This window comes from Lacerta agilis, chromosome 15, assembly GCF_009819535.1.
Source record: "Lacerta agilis isolate rLacAgi1 chromosome 15, rLacAgi1.pri, whole genome shotgun sequence".
In the NCBI taxonomy this organism is placed as follows: domain Eukaryota; kingdom Metazoa; phylum Chordata; class Lepidosauria; order Squamata; family Lacertidae; genus Lacerta; species Lacerta agilis.
This window is the reverse complement of record NC_046326.1, coordinates 7,592,610-7,610,608: the sequence shown is the minus strand read 5'-3', so window position 1 is coordinate 7,610,608 and position 17,999 is coordinate 7,592,610. Positions and strand designations below refer to the sequence as shown.

Here is a 17,999-nt window from a genome sequence, read left to right as displayed (position 1 = left end):
TGAATCCATTGCCCTGTGTCCGCTTTTCTGGAGCAGCAGAAAACAACCTTTCTCCCTCTTCTATATGACATCCTTTTATATATTTGAACATGGCTATCATATCACCCCTTAACCTTCTCTTCTCCAGGCTAAACATACCCAGCTCCCTAAGCCATTCCTCATGAGGCATCATTTCCAAGCTGAAAAAGCAACCATATATTGTTGCACATACCCCAGTATCTGAATGGTGAGAGAGTCCAGGGGTGCCAGTGCTTACCCAGGGTTCAGTTTCCTTGGGATGGAGGTCAACTGAGACTCTGATGTTTGTAGCGTTTATGGTTTTATTTATACATTTGTACAACCTGGGCATAGGATGGAAGGGCTTGCAGCATTAACATTCCAACATTCCTCCCCATTTGGTTCCTAGCCCCCTAGGCATACACTTGGATTCAGCACAGCCAAGAAAGTCAAGCGTTTCTCACCAGCTTCCAACCCAGTCAAAACTCACACACCAAAAACAAATTTCTCTGTCCTATTGTCTTCTTTCATCAGATGACCTGGCATCCAGCCAAGTGGGGGTGGTGGGGGAGGCTTCCCTCCTGAAAGCATAATCAGTTGTCACTTTGGCAAGACATCTCTTAGCTAACTCTTTAAGATGCTGATGAGGCCAGCCAAGACCATCACCTTCACAAATGAATTGGTTTAACCAGTTCACTAGTAAATTCTAAGCATGGACACAGAATCACAGGCCTATAAATATATATATATTCATTCCCAGGAATTGATGGACACCTTCATTCTCTCTGCATACATTTCTCCTATCTAGAGCTGATCCAGGTCTGGAACTGGAAACTATATTCAGATGTTATGCTGCATATTCCACTTTCTTCCAAGGTTCTGCGATGAAGACTGAAGATCTGCGGAGAGTTCAGGTAGGACTTCATCTTCTTCTTCTTCATGAACAGAGTCTAATGGGATAGTGCCTTAGCTGTGAATTCTCTTTTGCAGAACCAAAGGAATGATAGAAATATAGGAAGCTGCATTATACCAAGTCAGACAATTGCTCATCTAGTTCAGCGTTGTCCATACTGCAGCAGTTGAGGCTCCCAATCTTAACTCTGAGATGCCAGAGATGAGTGTGGGACCTTCTACATGCCAAGCAGGTGCTATACCACTGAGCGACAGCCCTGCTTGTAATTTGCAGGTGTTTACTGTGTTTGAGTTGGAAATAATCTTCCTGCACTAGGAAAGTAACACTCCAATTTTAGTTGACCCCAAGCCCCTGTGAGTCTGGGGCAGAGTTGAAAAGGAATGCAGAATGATCAGAACTTCCCCCCAATATTTATACTGGAAAGCTTGAATAGTAATTATACGAACAGCCAGTAATTAAGGGTTGAAAACTTTATTAGAAACTTTATTAGAAACTTTTGTTCTGATTCCTGCCTGGGCATAAAAAAAAACAACTGTCAACAGCCAGAATGGAAACTAAACCAAAGCATGTGATTTATTCCTAAGGGGCAATATATACAGTACAGTATATAGTTATTATAACTATACTGTATTGTAGTTGCAGTGGCTGCTGATTCAGTGTAGTTGCTTAGCTAGGTGGGTCAATGGTCTGATCCATCATTTGGCAGCTTCTTCTAGTCTAAGGATGAGGAATCTTTGGCCCACCAGATGTTGTTGCACTCAAACTCCCATCAGCCCCAGTTAGTAAGCTGGTAACCAACAAGAATGGAAGTTGGACTCCAGCAACCTCCAGAATGCCAGACATTCCCCATTCCTACTCTATTCTGTTGGGAAACATTCACAATTGCCCACTACAGATATTTGCCCTTGTTATAACAGCAAGCAACTTACCATTTTGTTTATATGAGTGTTCGTTTCTTTAATGTATTGCACAATTGAGCTGAATTTGGATCATGTGAGCTGGTGGAGGGAGGGTCTGAAGCAGACATTCACACACACACACACACACACACCCAAGTGCAACCACACCCTCCCATTAGGGTGTAGGGGTTGTCAGCCTGAGGCTACTGAGAGGAGCTCTGCTGCAGCAGTGGAGCTTAAAATCAAGGAGGAAATTTAGAAAAGCAGACAAGGCCTCAGGCTTCACTCCTGAGAAATAATTTCAATATTTTTGTCCTCCCCTGAAAAAGAAAAGAAAATCACTAAAATGTGCTTTTCCAATTTGCTGCTGCCTGTGAATGGAGTATCAAATTGGAGAGGACAACATTTTCCCCAATCCCTTTTCTTAGGGGAAGTAAGAAGAATTTTTGATAGTGGGAGGGTTGATAAGGGCAGAGAACAACTCCTATTTGTGAGTCAGGCTCAGCTCAAATTAGAGCCAGACTTTTATTAACAGCAGTGCTTGTACAAAGGTAAGGCTGCAGTCCTGTTCAGATGTATGGGTGGACTAAGCCCAGCTGAACACAGATTTACTTTAGAGAAAATATAAATAAGATTAGGCTGCCAGCTTACTTCTAGCCTCTCCTCTATTCTCTTGTTGGGAAATAGATGGAGAACGCTGAAGCATGTCTCATCTTGGCTGATACATGTTCTGCCAACCCCTATATCGAGGATACTACTAACATCATGAGGTAAAACAGGGTTTGTTTGTTTTTGCTGTGGGGGGATAGTGTTAAGTATAATAGTTTAATTGTACATTGAAATAGAAAATGACTCTCTACGTATTGCTAAAGAGATATGGGAATTGCCATAGGAGTTAAAGAAAAGTGTCTGATGGGTTAATGTATCTGCTCTGCTCTCTCATGTGGTGTTTAACTTTAGATCACATGAAAAACTTATTCAGTTGCAAATAGCCATTTTGAAGAGAGTTGTTCTTTTTCTGAATGCCACAAAGGATGGGGTAATGATTTCTCTTCAGGAGAACATAGCCCTAGCCTGGAATGCAGGCTACGAGAAAGACAGAGCTTTGTTTTTAAATCATGGTTATTTTATATTTGTAAGAAACTGAACCTATACTTAGACAAACATGATTTTATACAACTTTCTGGATGTAACATTGATAGTTTTGTGTCTGTTTTGGAATAAGTTCTGTTAGTAAAGCTTTGAAACCATAAACCCAAACCATCTTAAAAAAATTGTCTTGTAGGTTGCTTCTTTCATTTTTTTGAATAGGAACAACATGATATGATCAGGTAATATGTAGGTTTTTCTAGAGCTAAACTCTGCTTTTCAGATTCCTTTTTCATGTTATTATGTAGAGCAGATACAGGCCTAGTTCAAGTACATCTGTGTGTGGAGTGACTCACTTTAGATTGTTTGTGGAGAATTACACAGTTGTGAATGCATCTATTTATTTGTATGGAAAACTCTGAACATAGCCATCTTCTTGATCTACCAATTTTGTTTGCTAAAACCTTACTCTCTGACAAGAATATTATTAATGGAGGGCTATTCCTTTATGTAAGTCACTACCTGCAATCTGGAGTGGCTGAAATGAGATTTAGAATACATCAGTGAAAACTGGTTCTCAGTCATCTGTATAATACATACTTTATCAAGATTAAGCATGGAGAAATCTGTCAATCCCAGTTTCTCTCAATTTTTAATTTTTCCAATGATAAGTTGTTGTTTTTAAAGTAAAAATACCCTCAGCATGGATCTCAGAAGCAGAACAGGCAAAGTAGAATGTGTTAGTGAACATGATTCATTTCTTCTGATTCTGTGGGTGGGTGGGATTCATGGTTCTGGAGCTACAACTATTTTCTTTTTCATGTAGGGTACTGTCCATCAAGAATCACTTCCCAAACACCAAAGTCATAATACAGATCATCCAGTCTTCTAACAAGGTTGGGCTTTCTATTTATCTATGGTGTGTTTCAGCTTCAGACGAATCCCAAATCCTAAGTCAAAGTGTGGTGACTCAGAGATATTCTTGGAATCTCTCAGGCACCATCCCAAGTTGAAACGAGGTTGTTCCAAAGTGTCCCGTGATGCCTTAGTGACTTGGACACTAACCACATGCTGCAGATGAATGTAAAACTATGTGCTTAAAAACCGGTGGTGGGAAAACCTTTCCAGCTTGAGGGCCACATTCCTTCTTGACAGCCTTCCGGGTGGGTGTCTCTTACTTAGTGGCCACATAGTCCTGTTTTGTCTGTTTTAATTGGAAACTTAATACTCTGCTGTTTCTCATCCTTTCATATTTCTCCCCTTTTTCGCCTGAAACAGGTCTACCTTCCAAAGATCCCCAACTGGGACTGGAGAAGAGGGGATAGTATAATCTGCTTTGCTGAGCTCAAACTTGGGTTAATAGCACAGAGTTGTGTGGTGCCCGGCTTGACTACGCTGTTGACTAGTCTGTTCATTAGGGAAGACTCCAAGGTAATTCATTTTCCAATTCTTTAATGGGTGTTGAGTTAACCAGAGCCTTCCAGATTTATCAGTACAGCTGTTCCACTGTTTACAGTTAAATAAATAACAGATATATATTTTACAGGTTTGGACATCATCATGGGCTAGGGTGATTCTCCATAGAACCTGCAGCCCTCTAGATACCTGTATGACAGCTAGGGATGCAGAAGGAATTTGTTTGGTCTGTTTTTTTGCAGTGGACTCTCCATACTGACATTCCCAAACTTACTTGTAGATCAGAATGGAACTCCCAGTTTATATAATAATGCACGGGAGTATATTACATTGCGCGCGCACACACACACACACACACACACAAACAAACACACGGTGAGTCCTTTAAAAGAGGCCCCATGGATACAGAGTACACATGTTCCATGGGGCCTCTTTTAAAAGACCCACCCTGTATATCTCACATCTTTGCTGTCCCCCCTCCCTTTCCTCCTTTTTTCTCTGTATCACTATACACACACACACAGCTTTATTGCAGTCCATAGACCCAAAGTACACAGGCAACAATTAATAAGCTGTAAGTTTGGCCTTGCTAGGCAACAGAGGAGCTTTAGCCTGTACATACTGATTTCTGATTTTTACTGCCTCTGAGAGGAATTTTGCTACAGCCAGTGTAATAGTATCAATCTTATTATCCTCAAGGAGAACATTGACATGAAAAGAGCCAGCAATTCCAGGTTGTTCTGTTAATATTGGATTAATTAGGTGCTGTCTGACCTGTTTATACAGACTACATTATAATAAAATGTGCTGCATATATTCAACATCCTGGGAACATGGGCACAGCCTATCTTGGTATGAGACACCAGCCAATCTTCCCCTCAGTATTTCAAATGGCAAAACAGATGGTGATAGATATGGTCAAATATATATGGCGATAGTTAGATACTGTCAAATATATATGAATACAGTACACACACACACACACCGTATTTTTTTCCCCATGTATAAGACACCCCCATGTATAAAATGACCCCTATTTTTTAATCCAAAATTAAGAAAATAGGACCCCTTATTTTAAACTTCAAAAATATAGGAAAAATATAGTCTTATACATGGAAAAATGTGGTGTGTGTGTGTGTATACTCTTATATATATATATATATATATATATATATATATATATATGAATGCAACAAGGCTGGGACAAGGTTAAATAAAATAAATGTATGTTATATCTATTTATTTCAATGTTACAGTAATGTTTTTGAAGAAGTTAAACAACAACAAAGATAGTGTTATGAAATTGACAGTGAAATCAAGGGGTTAAAACAGCAAGCAAACAAAAAACTCATAAAGCAGAGTGCATTTCACCTAACTTAGTTGTTAGATGTTGTTAGTTGGCCAAATGATGACGACAATTATATTTGTTACAGAAACTGAGCAATTTGAATAAGCACCTGCATGAAATAGAAGGCCACGATTATAAAGTGATGACTCAGCTTCTATCCAACGATTTTATTGACATGTCCTTCAAAGACGTGGCCAAGTAAGTCCAGGATTTCCCACCACCACTGCCTTAGTTGATTCGTAAGAACATGAAATCTTTACTGGGTCACACCAGACTCATCTTGCCCAGCATTCTGTTCCCACAGTGACAAATCAGATATCTATGGGAAGCCCACAAACATGACATGAGCACAACAACAGTGTCCTGCTTATGCTTTGCAGCCACTGGTATTCAGAAGTCGTGTTGCTTATGGGTCTCATTCCATCCAAGAGTTTGTGTTGTAAGTGAAGGAAGCCAATGGGTGGGTCTAGTAGTGTGTGGTGACATGGTCTTGCTCTTCACTCATGCATAATAATCATTTTGCCTGAGTAGAGCTCACGCGGAAGCTCACTCACATTGTGTTTTACCTGTTGGGCAAATGTCTCCAGCAGGTTTTAAGAACTGATAAGGTTTTCAGCAATGGTTGCTACTCTGAATCCCCCAGATTCCCCTCCTTTCTTCACTTGCTTGTTCCTTTGTCAATAACACAAACTAATCTCTTTCTTAGATTGTGCTTTTTGAAGCTGGATCTCATGTTGCTTGCTATCGAGTTTCGATCTGACATGCAAGGAAATAGGTGGGCACCTATCCTCCTGAACTTCTTGCACTTAACAGGATTAACTATGATATCCTAAACTCTTTGGGTTGGAATGTCCCCATGGCCAGAGCAACTTGCCTAGGACAGATTGCTGTGAGACTACAGAAAAGCAGAGGAAGGAATACCTTATGTATTGATAAACTGGGACAAGAAAGCCACATTGGGCCTCAGAGTAGCCATGCCAAGGGGAGACCGTGAAGTACATTACAAAATTGCCCCAACCCTGCTGGCATCAGATCCAAAGCATCTTTGTTCTTCCAACACTTTTTTTCTTCTTATCTCCAGCAGAAGCCCATGGGGCTTATCCATACTTGTCCCACTGCTTTCCTCCAGGGAAAACTGCTTTTTAGAGCTGAATTGGAGCAAATTGCAACCAGGACTTGCCCTGGATTGCCGTTTGTTCTGATCTATTGCTAAAGAGTGGGTCTTCCCTTGGAAAGGAGAGTGGCAAGGGGAAAACTGCTCAGACCTGTGCTTTCCAGGCGTGACACAAACAGAAGTGTGGACGAGCTCTTGCAAAGGCAAAACACCATGCCATTATGTCAGCCTGGATAGCTCAGTTGGCTAGAGCATGGTTCTGATAGCATCAAGGTTGCAGGTTCAATCCCTGGTTCAATCCCTGGCTGCATTTCAGGGGTTGGACTGCTGTAGATGATCCTCAGGGTATCTTCCAAGTCCATAATTCTATGATTCTGTGTTTAAAGCCTTTGTAGGGAATTCAAGTGGTGAAACTTTGGATGTGATAGATCTTACACCCCTTCAGTAGCTGCTGGACTACAGATCCTATCTTTCCCTGGTGCTGGCAGGGGCCTGATGAGAGCTGGAGTCCAACTACAGTTGGAGGAAACAGGTTTCCTGCCTCTGATTTAAACCCAATTCAGTCTCTGCCTGCTTTGTTTGGCTCATTGACTAGTCACCCCACTTGGCGGATGGAACAATCAGATTAGTTGCTAAGGTCTTGTCACTACATCCAAAGCTTCTCTACTCCCCCCCCCCCCCATGTAAATATTTGCCTTCCATAGAAGAAGTAGGTCACCAGGATTGAATATTGGAGTTATCTTGTTGGAGACACAGAATTCAGTAAATTGGGGAAGCTCTTCAGGTGATCCTAGACAAATCTGCATCTGCACCTTCCGTTTGCCCTAAAGATCATCTTTCCCCATCACCTCCTGGTCTCTGACAATTCATGTAGCAGCTGTACAGATTTAATACAAATGTTTAAACAGTAAACTAAGGGAGGCTTAAATGACATTTCTTGTTTTTCTCAAACAATTTGACAATAGCATCCTGATCAACCCTTCCATGATTAAACTCCATTTGGACACAATGGGCTTTTTCATCGCCAAATCTGCAGCGCAACTCAGAAGGTAATTTCTTTAATTACTTGCATCCATATTTGAACTGTATTCTAAGTTGAAACAAAATTAAAAATTAAAAAATCAAAAAAATCATTCCAGTAGACCTTAGAGACCAACTAAGTTTGTTATTGGTATGAGCTTTCATGTGCATTTTTATTTTTTTATTTTGTTCCGACTACAGCAGACCAACACGGCTACCTACCTGTATTCTAAGTTGTTAAACATTAGAGTGGATGTCAAACATTGGGCAGGTGTTTCTGTAACAGTGTTATTTTGTGCTGTATTTCACAGCCAAAGAAGGGAAACTCTCATTGTTTATATATACAGATGAATACAGATGGGAAGGAATCTTGCATTTAAATGTGAACCTACCTAATTTGCAGTTTCCAAGAAATATGCAAACCCACACAATTTTGTCCTTTGAAATTTGCACAAATTTTGTGATTGCATTATTTTTTTAAAAAAGAAGATGCTACAAAAGGCATATTGTCAGGGAAAGCATGCAACAAAATGCATATCCTTCCCCAACACAAATAAAGCCTTGGCTCATGCACAACACATATAATAGGTGTGGGGAACTTTTGGTCTTCCAGATGTTGCTGAACTATAACTCTTATCAGCCCAGCATGCACGGTCAATGGCCAGAGATGATGGGAATAGGAATTCAGCAATATATTGAGGGTCAAAGATTTCCCACACCTGACATATAAGGATACACATTCCTGAATGACACGCCTGCCCCCCCATTTCTCTCCCCCCCCCACACATTTCACTGCTATTCCCAGAATTGGGAGAGGTGAAAGGAATTAATTTTCTCCACTATATAATATTATTACAGGCCTGTATCCTTTCCCATAAAATGAATCAACATTGCAGTCCTTTCTACCAGATCTCTCTGTACCTTACAAAGCATTCTGTCCCCCTAGCTGTTTTGTTCCATCTTGTCCACAGTAGTCACCCCCAGGACTTTGATTCCCATCTCCCCTCTCCCGATGCACTTCACAAACTTATAATAACATTCTCTTCATCCCCACAAGACCCACCGTTCCTTCTCCCTCCTCTCCACCCCCAGGCCCAACTTCCCTATCTGTCGCTTTCCCAAAAGCCAAATTCCCTTGACGACATTTGCCCCGACTGTTCAGAACTATCTCTCTCCCCTCCCTTGCCACACACAACTGGATACATTTTTTTTCATTATCACCTGTTTTCCACATACAACTAGCCTTATGAAATATATTAAAAACCAAAACAGAAACATTATTCTGGAAACATTTAGAACATTAAAGTAGGTTGAGGCACACATATTCTGGAAGCATTTAAGAATTCTTACTTTTTCTATTTTCAATCAGTTTTATGGTTGTTTTTTAAAAATGTCATCACGCATTGTGAACTTGCGCTGAAAAGCAGGCAAAAACAAAACAAAACAACAAAAGAAAAGAAAAGAAAAGAAAAGAAAAGAAAAGAAAAGAAAAGAAAAGAAAAGAAAAGAAAGCCAGTGTGGGCTTAGAGTGGTTCAAATCACCAGTTCAAATATCCACTTGGCCGGGAGCTCACTGGGTGACCTTGGACCGGTCACTGCCTCTAAGCCTAACCTACTAGTGTGCATGCACACGGAAGCTCATACCAAGAACAAACTTAGTTGCTCTCTAAGGTGCTACTGGAAGGAATTTTTTAATTTTATTTTGTTTTGACTATGGCAGACCAACACGGCTACCTACCTGTAACTACTTCACAGGGTTGCTTTGGAGACTAAATGTGGGGTGGGTGTGTGGGGTGGACCATGTACACCACCGTGAGCTCCTTGGAGAAAAGGTAGGGTATAAATGCAATGCAATGCAGTACTGTGTTTCCCCTAAAATAAGACACCGATTTACATCCCCCCCCAAAAAAAAAACACAGTATGCCTTATTTTCAGGGGATGTCTTATTTCTATTAGGCCTCCGTCTGTCCACCTACCGGTACCTCTTCTCTGTGGTGGGGCAGTCTCTTTCCTCCTCCCCGGCGTGGCAGCGCAGCAAGATCGGGGTCCCTCCCCCACAAAAAAACTGTTATTTGGTTTATTTGCTCTGGCGGTCCTTGGGGCAAAGTTAAGAAGCGTAAGGAGGGAGGGAAGGAGAGAAGCTTTGAAAGTGCTGCCAAGTTCCCACCACGGGTTCCTTCTTGTCGTTTACCGGTATTTGTCTCCTCGCGTGCAACGGCGCTTCTCGCTCCCTCAGTTGTCGTCGGGGGGGGGGGGCCACGACAGCCTCTTGCTCGCTGGCTCCCTGCGCACTGTTTGTGCATGCCTCTCACTCGCTGGCTCCCTGAGAGGGGGCGCAAGAGGGGCTGAGGCGGCGGGGCCGGGCTGGGGACAATGGCAGCGTCTCCTCCAAGCCCGTGGTGGTGGCAGGGCCCCTGCACTATTCTGGTCCGCTAGGCAGGGGGTCTCCAAGGGCTTTGTGGGGCCCTCCAGAACTGCGCCTATCACTATGACTTATTTTCGGGGTACGGCTTATATTTCACAAATGAATAGAAATCCTGCTATGGCTTATTTTATGGCTACGTCTTATTTTAGTGGAAACATGGTAATACAGACCACAAAAAAACAAGGAAATGCATACATACAAATAACTGTTCTGACTATTTTCTGTCCTGTTAAATTTAATCCAGGCGGTTTTTTCTTTTCCTTTGTTGTCTAGGGCACGGTATTACTGTAGACAATGCCACAGTGACATTTTAAATCCAGAGTTAATTGGAAAGTGTCGTTGCAGAGCAAAAACCACGAGAAAAACCTCACTCTCCCTTTCTGGTAAATTCTCTCTACATTTCAGACTGGACTAACCATGCATAAGTCAGAGGTGGATTGCATAGCTAGCCTTCAAGTCCGTCATCTATCAATTTTATTTTGATATTAAATGTATATCTCCAAAGATACAGGGGAAAGAAGACTCTTATGCTCGTAGCTGTGTGGTTTAGTAACGCCAACATGCATGACCAAAGGCAGTTTATAGCAGTACTAGACTAGACTGCTGCAATGCATTATATGAGGGACTGACTTTTAAGACAGTTCAGAAACTGGAGCTTAATTTGGTCGCCAGGCTTATAACTATAACAAGAAGGACCACTGGTCCATCTACACTAGTTTGTGCTTGGTTTCCATACCAAATTCAAAGGGTTGATTTTAACCTGTCAAGTCTTATATAGCTCAGGGCCCCATTGCCCTTTCCCATATGAACCTGTCTGGACCCTCTTGCCATCTTCAGAAGCCCTTCTCAGAGGACTCCATTCTGGGGAATGTACATAGGGTGACTACACAAGAAAAGGCCTTTTCAGCAGTGACTCTCCATTTTTGGAATGCTCTTCCTAGGGAGGTGAACCTGGCTCCAAGTCTAAGATCTGTTTGGTGCCCTTGCTGATGTAGGGTTCTGTTTTCGTTAGTGGCAAGCATGAGCTGCCACTGCAGTCCAATGTGTCCAGGGTCATCAGAAAGTGGTTTATAGGGGCATGAGATTGCCAATTGGCTAGCCATCCTTTACCAGGCTGCTGTCAGTGAGCCAATTGTCTAGCCAATTTTAGGACCACATGCCTGCACGGCCCTGACTGAAGCACCCTCTGCTTCCACAACCACTGCCTTCTGGTGTTTAGTGGTGGGAATTCCTCCTGATGGTTACTGCAAAGGGAGCGGGCTGCTTCATTGTTTGGGCTGCTTCACCAGCTGCTACTGATCACAATAATAGCCAGTTGGGTCTTTGTTACTGGGAGCCATGCTTGTGCTAAGTTGCTAAAACAGCACAGGGCAGCCCTCAGCAATCTGGTGCTGTACAGATGTTTGAACCACAGCTCCCATCAGGCCCATCCTTGCTGGCTGGGAGTTGTAGTCCAAAACATCCACAGGCTACTAGGTTAATGAAGATGAGCACAGAGCCTCACCAAACAGGAACGTTTATCTCCCAGAGGATGTGAAGCTGTAGTTAATGCCGACTTTACTGCTTTGAGAACTGTTACTCCCACAGAGTGTTTGAAGTGGCCATGGTCTGTTCAAGGATTTATTCTTAAACAGTCTATCTTTTATTTGAACAGCAGATGGCAGGCAAGCCCCATTGCTAACCCAACTGTTTTGTCGCCTTGGTAGATTTCACAGGAACACACATCCTCAGTGAGATCTCAGAAGTGCACACCTGTGGGCTTGTTCACACATTACATTCATGAGAGATTGGGGGGGGGGGATTCAGTTCAGTTCACTTTTAACATGAAGCTACCAAATTCACACTCCCCCAATCTGTGAAACAAAAGACAGCTATCCTTTGAAATTCTCACTTTCTCTGAATTTTGTGCTACAGTTCCCCAACCACATAATGACTATGCAAATGTATATATTAGGGCAGGGGTAGGCAACCTAAGGCCCATGGGCCAGATGTGGCCCAATCACCTTCTCAATCCAGCCCACAGATGGTACGGGAATCAGCGTGCTTTTACATGAGTAGAATATGTCCTCTTATTTAAGATGCATCTCTGGGTTATTTGTGGGGCCTGCCTCGTGTTTTTACATGAGCAGAATGTGTGCTTTTATTTAAAATGCATCTCTGGGTTATTTGTGGGGCATAGGAATTTCTTTTTCAAAATATAGTCTGGCCCACCATATGGTCTGAGGGATGGTGGACTGTCCCACAGCTGAAAAAGGTTGCTGATCCCTGTATTAGGGGAAAGTGTGCATTTAAAAATTAATATATTAGTGAAAACAGCACACATTACATTAGAGGAAATTGGTTATAATAATATTTAGGGTTGGATAAACATCTTACAAAATAAATGTACATGTTTATGAGGAGAAATCTGCACTAAAATGCTGATGAAGTCTCACGAGGTCTAGCAAACTGACATGGAAATGTAGAAAACCCAATGTAAGCATTTGCCTATCTTCAGACGAATGCAATTTCTCTATAGTGTTCACATTTGGTGTTGGTTCTATGGCTACATAAAATAAAAAAGCTACTGCTCAGCGTTTCTTGTAATTACACAGCATTCAATTTCCACTGAAGGTCTAGTAAGTTCTCTTCCACACACCAAGCAAATGGAGAATCTTTGGCCAATGATTCAGTTGCCCTGTGTCAGTGGACAGGTGGGGCACAAGTTTCCCACAGTGCCCTTGCAAGAGTCTACAAGAAGTTGTATTATCCCATGTGAGCTCACATGGGGTGGGAAAGGCCAAGTGCTTAAAAGCTTCACCCATAAGTAGATTGGGCACTTTTTGCCCGGTGAGCTATCACACCTGCCCACTTGTGATGTTAGTGGCCTCACTGAGCTCCTTGGGTCACTGATTAACAGGAGCAGAAAGGGATTTTTCTCTCAACATCAGTTGGCTCTTAATGAGTGCTTCATCATGTTATGCATTCTCAATATTCTGTGACAACTCTGTGTGGATATGGTTTTGGGTAGGATCAGAATAGTAAGTGGGGGGGGGGCATAAGGGGCCTGGAGGAAAGATAGGTTGAGGGTATGCTCCTAGCTGAGGTGGAGCCCTGCCAGGCCAGAATGTCTCCCCAGTGGGATCCTGGATGCTGGCCTGTCCTGTATGGTAGCCAGGGTCTGATACTAGTCAACGTCCATGGAAGGCTGGACTGGACTGTGCAATGCCAACCATTGAACAGAATGCCATTCCAACAGCAAATGCTGATGGGAATCAATAATTGATCCTTTATATATTCTCCATTCCTTATAGAATCTCTGTTTCATGTCGTTTCTTACACTTCCTGATAACTTTTATATTCAAAGAATACTTTTAAAAAATCATTATAAGAATTAAATTCTCTTGGCAGAGCTAGACTAATTCTTGCAAAACAAAAAGTGTAAATAATATTATGTTAGGATATATGAGGATAACTGAATGTAATGAGGCTGCACATTATAAAGGAAAGAATAGACACAGTAAATGAAAATTCCAGAGTCTGAGGCAGTCAGACTCTGGAGGCCCCCCTATGGTCAGCTCACCCCACCCTCACCCTGCCCCTATGGGTGGCTCGCACCGCCCAAGGCCCCCGAGCGGCTTCCTCTGCTGCTGGACATTGTTAGCTACTGTCCCTTGTCTTCAGAGAGCCACTGTGGTGTAGTGGTTAAGAGTGGTAGACTCGTAATCTGGGGAACCGGGTTCGTGTCTCTGCTCCCCCACATGCAGCTGCTGGGTGACCTTGGGCTAGTCACACTTCTTTGAAGTCTCTCAGCCCCACTCACCTCGCAGAGGGTTTGTTGTGGGGGAGCAAGGGAAAGGAGAATGTTAGCTGCTTTGAGACTCCTTCGGGTAGCGATAAAGTGGGATATCAAATCCAAACTCCTCTTCTTCTTCTTCATACCATAAATGGCTTGCACATCAGCTCTGGTCCAGAAAGGACAAAGTTAAAAAGGAGGTGGGGGGAATTGTGAAGAGGTACAGGGAGCTCTTGCCAGTATGCCCGCTTCCTGGAACATGGGTCTTAGCAAGTGCCCAGCCATGTCAATGTTGACGCCAACTTGGGATGATCTAATTGGTTGAACATTACCATTTCACTTGGCTTAGGGCAGGCTTCCTCAACCTCAGCCCTCCAGATGTTTTGAGGGTACAATTCCCATCATCCCTGACCACTGGTCCTGCTAGCTAGGGATCATGGGAGTTGTAGGCCAAAAGCATCTGGAGGGCCGAGGTTGAGGAAGCCTGGCTTAGGGGCTACCATGAACTTGAAACTGGTAATGAGATGCTTCTACATGCACTTATTTGCCACTATCAAAATTGATCCTAGGCTGTTGAAAAACAATTAAGACTAGCAAGAGAAGAAATGGCCTCTTGATGCTTTTTATTTCAGATAAGTTGAAAGGAGTGCAGGATTCTATGAGCAGTCCAGTAGTTTCACGCTCCCTTGGATTTTTCCCTTTCTGGATTTTTCCGTTTCACGCTGACAATGAGGTCAGGTAAGACATTGGGGAGATATATATGTGTGCACCATTTCCTGGTCTGAATTCCTTCTGAATTTGTGTGAGTGTGAAATGGGAGAAAGGAAGTTATGCTTCTTTTAAAGTTATGATTTCTAAGCCTCCTTGGCACTTTACATCTAATGTGGGGGGCAGCTGGATTTGACTGGCTGAAGTTTGTCACTATTTATGGTTGAAATATTGAAATTTGAGGATTCTGTGCCACATTATGAGCTGAACCCAGATCAAACTGAATTCAGGCCTGGTTGGAGAATCCTCAATAATAATAAAATTCAGAAGGGATTTGGCACATCCTGTAGGTGTGAGGAACCTTTGATATTTCAAATGCTGCTGAACTACAACCACCACCCCTGCTGGCCATTGCCTATTCTTTCTTGGGTCAATGGGAGCTGTAGTTCAATATTCCCAAACAGCTGCCTTACTAGGTCCCACATGTGTCCCTTTCCACAAGCAACAGTTCCTCAAATTCCTTGGCTAGGACACAATGGGCTATAGCAGGATATCTATCCAAAGGCATTTCCAGAAGTGAAAACAGTGGAGAGCTACTGGGAGAACCTTTATCACTATCATGTAGATGTTACTTTTTAAAGTAGTTATTATAAAGCCATATAATGAAGAAGAAAAGCCCTTGGCCACCTCAGAAGGTAAGTAAAGCAAGTAGCAACCCACTCCTGAAAAATTTGGAGACAATTCTTCCCCACCTTCATGACCAAGTGGTTGCTTGCAGTTATATCGCAGGGAGCTCAATGTTAGCCCCCTCATTTAATCCTCACAGCTGTAAGGTAGGTTGGGCTGAGAGGCAGTCACTGGCCTAAGGTCCCCCCCCCCATGAGTTTAATGACTGAGTGCACTTGCCAAACATGCCTTTCTAGCCATTACCGGCAGTCATACTTGGTCAAAAGGTATGGCGATCATTTGCGAATGCTATTCCCTCCCAGCCTTTGCCGCTTTGACCTTATGGGATAAAGATAAAATCCGCAAATGGATTTTAGATAGGGACGAAGCGTTGGATTTGGATCTATCTAACTCGGCCAGCCTATCTATGTGGTTCCCCCGCGTGAAGGCAGTAGGATCTCTGGGCGACTATCTGAGTGACCTGATGAATCCTGTGCCTGTTTCCACTCCATTCCTACAGGGTATATTTTCCAACACTCCTCCTGATCTTCGCCTTTGCCCGTGCAACAGGGGAAAGATAGAGGACTTTATTCACTTTTTCTTTCACTTTATTCAGTTTCTTTCTTTATATGACTCAATAAGACCGAGGCTCTTCCTATTAATTCCCCCGTCCATCGCCATGGAAGATGACTCCATGAAATACTTATTGGTGGACGCCAACCCCATGGTTACCCGCGGTGTGGCCATCTATATTTTACAGGCCCTGGAACTCAGGGCCACCTTGATAGGTTAACTTCTTTTAGCCCTGGTCCTTTGTAAATATCCTGAAATACCCATAGTTACATGATTTATTACTGATTTTACCATATCTTGTTTTATCTACCATGATTTTATATCTGTTGTTTTGCAAATGTATCTGACATATTTTTGTATAATTGCGGCAGGTTTCTGCCTGGATTCTTTTCTATGTGCTATGGCCAAATGGCTAATGCAGTAAACTCTGTTATGTTATGTTATGACTGAGTGGGGCTTTGCATCCTGGTTTCCCAGTTTCTAGTCCAACACTCTAACCACTACACCACACTGTCCCCCTGATTTCATAGGAGGGTTTTGTCCCCGTCCCCCCGTGAATGGTGATAAAGACATTTTCATTTGTTGATTTAGACACTGTTTTAATAACTTCCTTTAATGAGTTAAGTAAGTGGTAAAATATTGGAGGGGAGCACCTTAAACGCCCCCTCCTGCATGTATGTGTGTACACAGGCAGACATGCACAAGGGCATTCTACCAATTTGTTCAGGAGGAGAGGAATTCATCATTAAGTTTACAATACAGTCTCTCCTCACCCCCTGTGTCCGCAGCATAATTTGAAGAAGGTGGGGAGGGAGAGACTCTCTCAACCTGCTGAAATATCATTATTAAAATGTGCATGAAAAGTCAATTATGCCAGAGGGAGGTATTTAAGAGAAGCGAGTTTCCTTACTGTGGGATTACACCTTGGGGATTACAGAGATTGCTGAAATCTTTGCAGCTGTTTAACTTAAAAGAAGAGAGGATTTTCACTGTCAGATGTTCTCTATAGCCCTCGCAAAGAGGAGAGCAAGCACTGAAGGAAAGCCATTGTTCCCGTGGCCCTTGAAACTAACTCCTGCCATCAAACAGCGGAGGAGGAGATTACCGCAGCAAAGGTTTGCCCCGTACAGGGTCAGATTAGAGGCCCTAAACACCAAAAAGATCACAGTTCTCCCCTGCCCCCACCGGTATGGAACTCAAAATACAAACATTACTAAAGAGGAGACTGAGAGGTGATTTGATAGCCATCTTCAAATATCTTATGGCCTTTCACATGGAAGATGGAGCAAGCTTGTTTTCTGCTGCTCCACAGGGTAGGACCCAAACCAATGGCTTCAAGTTACAAGAAAGGAGGTTCTGACTAAACACCAGGAACTACTTTCTGACAGAGCTGTTCAGCAGTGGAATGGACTCCCTTGGAAGGTGGTGGATTCTCCTTCACTGAAGGTTTTTAAACAGAACTTGGAAAACCATGTGTCACGGGTTCTTTAGCCATGATTCCTGCATTGTGGGGGTTTAGACTAGATGACCATTTGGGTGCATTCCAGCTCTGCATTTCTATGATTCTATAAAGTGCTCCACTCAGCTGGTTATGTTTCATTCCACCTCTTATCTCAGTTATCAGAAGAAGAAGAAGAAGAAGAAGAAGAAGAAGAAGAAGAAGAAGAAAAACAACAACCCAATTGCACAATGTATACTATATGCATGAAAGAAAATCAAATCAAGTACATATAACTCAGAAAAAAATGTATCAGCAATAAAACATAGATTGATTACTACACATAACAAGATCTGATTTCCTTGCATCATTTCGATCTGTGTCAGAAGGCTGCTATAGAAATAAGCAATTTTAAAAGAACAGAAAAATGGGAGAATAGTGTGTAGTGGAGGGCAAGGAAGTCTAACTAAATTCTGATTTCCCGCACAATCTAGAGAATAGTTTCAGTTTTTGAAAAACATCAGGTTGGTAGTCCTCATGATCATGTGCATAGACGCTTGGAAATGCATGGACAGCATTGCAATAAACGTCAAAAGATCAGCACTAGGCAATCATATT

The 17,999-nt window shown here is 42.6% G+C and overlaps 1 protein-coding gene across 1 annotated transcript in view; it reads left to right on the top strand.

The window, feature by feature from the left end:
* KCNU1 (potassium calcium-activated channel subfamily U member 1) overlaps positions 1–17,999 on the top strand; it is an 86,040-nt gene that overhangs the window by 19,783 nt on the left and 48,258 nt on the right. Inside the window, 8 exon segments of the mRNA XM_033172504.1 lie at positions 806–911; positions 2,497–2,579; positions 3,725–3,794; positions 4,177–4,328; positions 5,741–5,860; positions 6,369–6,437; positions 7,742–7,825; positions 10,495–10,604. Of these exon segments, the coding sequence (XP_033028395.1) occupies positions 806–911; positions 2,497–2,579; positions 3,725–3,794; positions 4,177–4,328; positions 5,741–5,860; positions 6,369–6,437; positions 7,742–7,825; positions 10,495–10,604 (794 nt within the window).